Raw genomic sequence first — 7,999 nt, forward strand, 5'->3', positions numbered from 1 at the left:
AAAAAGCAAACGGACTATGGAAGGTTGACACGAGCTAAAACTTGGACGCGAGCTCAAGAAACAAACGCAGGAGAATGGCAATGAAAAGCGACTGGGGTCCCCCACTATTATACCCACAGTGACCGAAAACCGACGGTTATGATCGAGGCAAATCCAACGGCCCACGATCAAGCTGACCGCATGCCTCCTAAGACCGAGACGTGACTAGCCGCATGTCTTTTGAAACTGAAGCAGCGCCGGTGCACGTCTCCCACATTAAAGGCGGCAACGACGCATTTTTCAAATTTGAAATAACGCCCGTTGTCACATCTCCTAGCGGCGCATTTTTTAAATTTTGAAATAACGCACGTTGTCACGTCTCCCAGCATTTAAAGACAGATTGGCGCGTTTCCTGACTTTTTGGCACTCGAGAAACCCAAAAATCTCCTGACGAACGTGCACTTCGCGCTATCAGTCAACCAGTTCGAAGTACGGGTCAAATCCACCCGCCACCTCGCGAACTCCCCGCGCCAGGGCAAGCCCCTTAGCGAGAGGAGTGGGGGGCAATTGATGAAGGAAGATTTGGCCCGACCTCTTGACCACTCAACACGTGGCAGAAGCAACAGCTCGACACGGTAGTACGCTCAAGGCGCGAGCTCCGAGAGGAGGAACCAGTGGTCCGAGCTCCCCAAAAGGAGCCCGAACTCTCCCTTTGACCCCGAGCCTTACGAGGAGCGCAAAGGGCAACAACCCGAACTGGCCAGCCCCAGGGCAGTTCGAGCCACACCTCTATCCGAACTCAAGACTTCACCTCGCACACCACTCCAGCACTTCGTCTCCAGGACGCTGAACTGAAGAACCGTACCTGAACTGACACCGAAGGAGTCCGTATCCTGAGGCGGCGCACCTGACTGACTTAGGATCTAACGCTTGACAGCCGCACTTCAACGGCCACCTTCCACCGTCACCTCCAGTCACAGAGACGGCTCTGACAAAGAGAGCAGTGGCAGTTGTCTGCCCCAGCAGAGGTGATGACACCCGAACTGGCAGAAGTGCAGAGGTAATGATACCCGACCTGACAGGTGCTTGGGAGTGAGTGCGCGAAGTGGTTATAAAAGGCTCTCTTCCCCCCCCCCCCAAGAAGGAGGTATGTGATAACTTTGCGCCATCTGGTTTTTTATCTTGCCTTTGAGGAAATACTAACTTGAGCTTCGGAGCACTCTCACTGGGTTCCTCCCCAGAGAGTACTCGCTTTCTTCTCCGTTTCAGGCACCTTTTGCTCCAGCCAGAGGCAAGATCATTGACAGGTAGGACCGGCCGGATTGCGTTCCATCAATTGGCGTCGCCTGTGGGAATACTAACTTGAGCTTCGGAGCACTCTCACTAGGTTCCTCCCCGGAGATTACTCGCTTTCTTCTCCGTTTCATGCACCTTTTGCTCCAGCCAGAGGCAAGATCGTTGACAGATATGACCGGCCGGATTGCGCTCCATCAAAATCCAATCTCCCCAAAACTACATTGGATGGAGACCAGATCTCCTCACTAACTGCTCTTCATAGTTTACACGGACCTTATAGGCACACCCGACCGTGCATTGAAAACATCTTTCGTGAATAATAATTCATAAATAGGTGTTCCCAATGATTTCAGATCTACAGCCCACCAGGGGGTGCCCAACTACGTCTCACAGCACATACCCACCGTGTATTAAAAACATAGAGATGTGCTGTGGGGCGCAAATGCAAACTCATTCCCCGATACATGGTGGAATGTATCTGTGAGGTGAACTCTGCAAATAGCGGATCCGGTCTCCATTGGATGAGGTCTTCCGCTGTAGCCCCAGAAAACGAGTTGGATCACCTGCCAACAAAAGTGTAACGTCTTTTATTGGCCATGATCCGGATTCCTACGAAACAGCCCAAACCCCGTAGAGAAGGAGAAAAATACCCATATCAATTCTCAGATTTTCATTTTCTGGAGTGTGTTATTCCACTCGTAAGTTGCCCCATTGATGAATTTTGCGTCTCGCTCCTTCTTTACCTCTCTGTTACACTTCACCGAGCAAAAAAATCTCCACAATGGAAGAACCTTGCACGCTCAGATCGTCAAATCGGGTTTGGGCTCGGATCTTTTCCTTGCCAACAGTCTTGTCAACTACTACGCCAAGTGCGGCCACTTGGTTCAAGCCCAGCTCCAATTCGAAGAGATAGACAACAAAGATGTCATCTCATGGAACTGTCTCATCAATGGCTACTCTCAGCAGAGCAGCCCAGAGGGTTCTTCCCTTGTTGTGCAGTTGTTTCAGCGTATGAGAACAGAGAATGTAATCCCCAACGCCCACACTTTAGCCGGTGTCTTGACCACCGCGGCGAATTTGTCAGATGCTTCGTTTGGGCAGCAGGCTCATTGCGTTTCCATTAAGATAGCGAATTCTCGGGATATTTTTGTGGGTTGCTCCCTGATCAATATGTATTGTAAATCGGGTTTTGTATTGGAGGGCCGCCGCGTGTTTGACAGAATGCCCGAGAGGAACTCTGTTTCGTGGACTACAATGATTTCAGGATATGCTGTTGAGAGACTCACAGCGGAAGCTATGCTGCTGTTTAAATTAATGCGTTGTGAAGAGGGGGACGAGAATGAGTTTGTCTTTACCAGTATTCTTAGTGCATTGGTGCTTCCTGAACATATTGACAATGTCAAGCAAGTCCATTGTGTTGCACTTAGAAACGGCTTGGTATCATTTTTGTCTGTGAGGAATGCCCTTGTGACAAGTTATACAAAGTCTGGGAATTCAAATGATGCGCTTGGAATGTTTGAGTCCTCAACTGATAGGAACACCATTACGTGGTCCGCAATGATCACAGGCTATGCCCAAACCGGCAATTCTGAGGATGCTTTGTGCTTGTTTTCCAAGATGCAATCTTTTGGGATTAGACCTAGTAAATTCACCTTTGTTGGGGTCCTCAATGCTTGCAGTGACATTGGTGCAGTTAGAGAAGGAAAGCAAGTGCATGACTATTTATTGAAATTGGGGTTTGAATCCCAAGTGTTCATAAGGACCGCATTGGTTGACATGTATGCAAAATGTGGTTGTGTCGTTGATGCTCGAAAGGGGTTTGATCAGTTACAAGATCCTGATATTGTGTTGTGGACGTCAATGATAGGAGGATATGTACAAAATGGAGAGTACGAAGAGGCTCTGAGTTTATATGGTAGAATGGATATGGAGGGGATATGGCCTAATGAACTGACCTTGGCCAGTGTCATAAGAGCATGTTCAAGCCTTGCAGCTTTGGAGCAAGGGAAACAAATCCACGCCCGCACAATTAAGCTTGGGTTTGGTTTAGAAATCCCAATTGGAAGTGCACTATCAACCATGTATGCAAAATGTGCGGACCTTGAAGATGGAAGCCTTATCTTTAGAAGGATGCCCTGTAGGGATGTGGTTTCATGGAATTCAATGATATCCGGACTCTCTCAAAATGGATGTGGTAAAGAGGCTCTAGATCTGTTTGAAGAAATGCGCATGGAAGGCACAAAGCCAGACTATGTAACATTTGTCAACCTTCTTTCAGCTTGTAGCCACATGGGTTTGGTGGAGAGAGGTTGGGCCTACTTCAAGTCTATGTTTAGTGAATATGTGATGGCACCAAGGGTGGAGCATTATGCTTGCATGGTTGATATCCTTAGCCGTGCTGGAAAGCTCAATGAAGCCAAAGAATTAATTGAATCAGTTTCCTCCGAGTATGAGATGTGCCTATGGCGTATTTTGTTGGGTGCTTGCCGGAACTATCGAAACTTTGATATCGGAGCATACGCAGGGGAAAGGCTAATGAAACTGGGAACGCAGGATTCATCTGCTTATGTTTTGTTGTCTAGTATCTATTCTGCCTTGGGTAGGTGGGAAGACGTCGAACGGGTAAGAGGAGTGATGAGACTTCGAGGGGTGAACAAAGAGCCTGGGTGTAGCTGGATAGAGATAAAGAGTAGAGTTCATGTATTTGTAGTTGGGGACCAATTGCACCCACAAATTGGTGATATACATGAAGAAGTAAAAAGGTTAACCAAGCAAATGAAAGATGAAGGATACCAACCTTCCTTGGATTCGGTATTTCGTCGCTTTACTTGCTCTGAGACGACAAGAAGTTATAATTAAAATTTTTTATATCCAATTCTCACGCCAAATTGTTGGCATTTTTTTTCCATGCATTGGTTTAACACAAATAATCATCAAATAAAATTTTTTTTGATAATCAAATAAACTGTATTATATTCTTGCACCCCAAAGAAATGGCAGAAAGGGTTCAGATATGCTATCCACAAGACATTACAGCTGTTCATTAGAAATATTTCTCTGCTCATTTATGCTACGTTTGGTTTAAAGGAAAAAATAGGGAAAGGAAGGGAAAGATAGGAAAACCATTACAAACCTTATATAGGTTTTCCTGCTTTTTCCTTCCTTTCCTTATCTTTTCCTTTAAATCAAACATAACCTTATGGGAAAATGTTTTCCCAAAAAGAAACCTATTTCCTTTTCCATCTATCAAGGAGTTTTGGCTTGAACCCACATTTTCTTCTAAATCATCTAGATGGTGTTTGGAAGTGTGGGCATTGACTGAACCCACATTTCCTTCTAAGGTGATTTTCATCACTATTTTTCATGTATGTGCTGACAGGTAAGCACCACATAGGATACATGTAATCGTCAATCAGTCAATCATTGGGGGAAACGGTAAACGCCAAATTTGACGTTTCATGCATCGGTGGGGTCTCGATTAACAAGGTATGCCCGATTTTTCAATAAATGTCTGAACCAAATAATGAAATATATGGGCATCTGTTGAAACGCCTATATAGATCCGATGTGGCACCGTTTTTTGAAAAACGGCCACAGTTCCAAACATCCCCCTAGTTGGCATTTTTTCTTTCCCCATTGGAATTATTTGTTTTGACAGAAATTTGGGATTGCTAGAAAAATTGATTTAAGCTGAGAAAATCTGGAGAATGCATCCTGAATTTCTTACTGGATGTTTTCAACATGGACTCTGAAGTTACTAGGCCATGGCAGAAAAATACAGGCGTGTTTGGCATTGATGCCATTTTTTGAGAAAACGGTGTTACATAGGCACCACGTCAGAAAAAAGCGGTGCTTTAAAAAACGACCTCTTATTTGATACCGTTTTTCTAAAAAAAAACATTGCTTCAGACCACATCTTGAAAATTGAAAAAGTATGGCCTGAAGAAACATCAAATTCAATATTTTCTCACAAAACGGTACTTTCAACTCAGACATACCCAGCACCATTTTTATAAGAAAATGGTTCTATGTTCCTAGTACCGATGCCAAACACCTACATAATTGTTGTTCGACTTGTGCATTTCAGCATTGGGGTCAAGATTATATGAATGTATTAGAGAATTCAAATACTGTGTATTTCAAATATTTAGCACTCACTAAATCAAAATTTTAACCCATCATGTTAAAGATGTCACATGCTCTAATTAATTTTCATCGATTCATGTTTCAATCTATATTTTTAGATTTTAGAAGAAAGGTCGCCCATCCCCTATCCCCTTGGCACCCCCCAACCCTGGTGGCAATGAAAATTTCAAAAGATGCACCTAACAAGTTGCCTTACCTATAAAAAAAAAAAAAAAAAAAAAAAGAGTTGGAAAGGTGGTCAAATTGTATGGACCAAACAATGGCCAGTTAAGAAAGGGAAATTTTACGATTACTTTGGATCTAATGCCACTTTCATCCCCGAATTTAACTATGTATAAAGAAGAATACAATCAATATGTATTATGTACATGAACTAATGAATTTTGGTAAAAAAAAAGAAATTAAAGAAAGAATGGTTGAATATCTATTTGCACCATCATCAGCGCATCATTGCTCTGAACTCGTCGAAGCTAAGCACGCCATCCCCATTCAGATCAAACGACTTAATTATATCCTTACACTGCCCTATCGTCCTTGACTCACCGAGTCGACTCATCATCCGCTTCAAACTCGTAGGCGTTATAAACCCCGACCCCTCCATCTCATACATCCCAAACGCCTCCCTTAAGTCCTTCTGCCTCTCCTCCTCCCCACTCACCTCCATCAACTTAACAAAATCATCGTACCCAAACAAGCCGTCCCCGTCCGAGTCTGATGATTCCACGGCTGCCTCGGCCTCCTCCGTCGACATTTCCCCACCCACCATTCTCACGCAACTCTGCAGCTCCTCTGGTGAGATTTTCCCGTCGCCGTTCTCGTCCAAGTACCGAAACACACGATCTAATTCACCGTATTTTGGGGCGTTGGGCTCGACCGAAAGAGTACGTTTGTCTGATTTCTTGGGCGAGAGCTTGCGGCATAGTTTCTGGAAAGCTGATGACTTGGGAGACGACGAACCTGGTAGTCTGTCCGTGGAGTCTCGAACATGTGAAGTCGAATAATGAGACTCATTATTCGTCATAATGAAGAGGGAAAAACTGAGTGAAAACGACTCGGGTTAGCTCTACAGCTGAAAATTCAGATGGGTATGTATCCCTGAATTTCAAATGGGTTGGTCGCAAGCTTTCTTTGAAGGAAAACTTAACAAATCGAGATGGGTATTGTGAATTTGGCTTTTCGAAATGCGTAACCGGTCGCAAGCTTTGATGATGAAGAAAGTCGACTAATCGAGTAACTGGTGACAAGCTTTTATATAGAGAGAGGAGGCCTGAACCAAGAAGATAGGGGAGAAAAATGGATAAAGTCGATATTAAAGAGATGAATATCCTTGTTTTGCAAACAAGTTTCGACGTCGGATAGTCTGATGATATTGCAGAGAACATTGTTTTAGCTTTCGTTATATAACTCCCGTGGGCGGTTTGCAGCTGTTTCGATCTGTGCTTTTCCCACGTCTTGGAAATGGAGGGGAAATTTCGCAGTCGGAGATGGATCGTGGAAGACCTAGAAGTTCGATTCTATCCATATCGAGAGGTACAAAAAGGGATAGAGAAAGACCACCTGCTTGTTGTGGTTGTGGTTCGGTTTATACGTTCGTCGGTACTCGGTTGCGGATTCGCCGCCAAGGACTTTCTTTGCTACGACATTGTTTCAGCGCAGCGCTAAAACAGAAAAATCAAAGCCGTCGATGTGGTGAAAACTCGGAATCTGGGAGGAAGATCGGTGAGTGGGGCCACCGAAGGGCGTTGTAGAAAATAATAAGAAGTTGGAAGTTTTAACTACCCAGAGAAAAGAACCGACGTAGAAAGCGTGTCGTGTACGCGCCCCGGTCAAATGAACGAAGAGAATGGTATGACTTTTGTATAAATATATAATATACAATTCAGGCGGCCGTAGACGTGAAGAGTGATGACGTTGGCTTTTTCATCGTGTGGAACGGGATATCAACTGGGCGGGTTATTCGGATAGGCGTCGGATCTGTTCACAAGTCACAACGTTTTAATATCATCTTTGTCCATATATTAGCGCTGTCAACGGGTCATTGAAACAGGGTAAAACCGGAATCAATCTGACAAAAAACGTTAAGGTATGAAATCGTACGTTGTAATTTTAAAATTAAATTTAACTGATCGGTTTTTGGGATAATTGGGTTTGATTAATTGACCCGATTAATCTTGAAACGATAATTTGCCCAATGGGTTCGGATCCAACGGTCAGATCTGACCCATTGACTGTCCTAACATATTTTACTTTTTTTTTTTTTTGAAAATTCTCCTAAGTAACCTGTATTTTAAATCAAGTGTCAACTTAATACTCAAACTTTAAAACACAATAATCTAGTTATGTATATCACATGACCTTATATGCGATTTAAGACATTTGTACTGAGACCATCGTTGAACCAGCGTGGTCTCCAGTCTACTGATTCACGTACCTTCTAGTTAATCTCTCTTTGTTCTTCAACCGATCGATATTGTTCAATATTCATGAATTTGGGCACGTGTAATATTTTTCTGTCGAAAAGGAAAAACTATACAGATAAATTTACAGGAGTTTGGAGTTGTTGTGCAGGGAAATATAT

The 7,999-nt window shown here is 43.7% G+C and overlaps 2 protein-coding genes across 2 annotated transcripts; one reads left to right on the plus strand and one right to left on the minus strand.

The window, feature by feature from the left end:
* The first annotated feature begins 1,519 nt into the window (after positions 1-1,519).
* LOC104606912 (Tetratricopeptide repeat (TPR)-like superfamily protein) lies at positions 1,520-4,240 on the plus strand. The gene has a single exon (XM_010272340.3). The coding sequence runs from the start codon at positions 1,990-1,992 to the stop codon at positions 4,132-4,134; it is 2,145 nt and encodes a 714-aa protein (XP_010270642.1). The 5' UTR covers positions 1,520-1,989; the 3' UTR covers positions 4,135-4,240.
* A 1,448-nt stretch (positions 4,241-5,688) lies between these two features.
* LOC104606913 (uncharacterized) lies at positions 5,689-6,953 on the minus strand. Its single transcript, XM_010272341.3, has one exon. The coding sequence runs from the start codon at positions 6,440-6,442 to the stop codon at positions 5,861-5,863; it is 582 nt and encodes a 193-aa protein (XP_010270643.1). The 5' UTR covers positions 6,443-6,953; the 3' UTR covers positions 5,689-5,860.
* Positions 6,954-7,999: the final 1,046 nt, after the last annotated feature.

This window comes from Nelumbo nucifera, chromosome 6, assembly GCF_055504915.1.
Source record: "Nelumbo nucifera cultivar China Antique chromosome 6, China Antique-T2T, whole genome shotgun sequence".
In the NCBI taxonomy this organism is placed as follows: domain Eukaryota; kingdom Viridiplantae; phylum Streptophyta; class Magnoliopsida; order Proteales; family Nelumbonaceae; genus Nelumbo; species Nelumbo nucifera.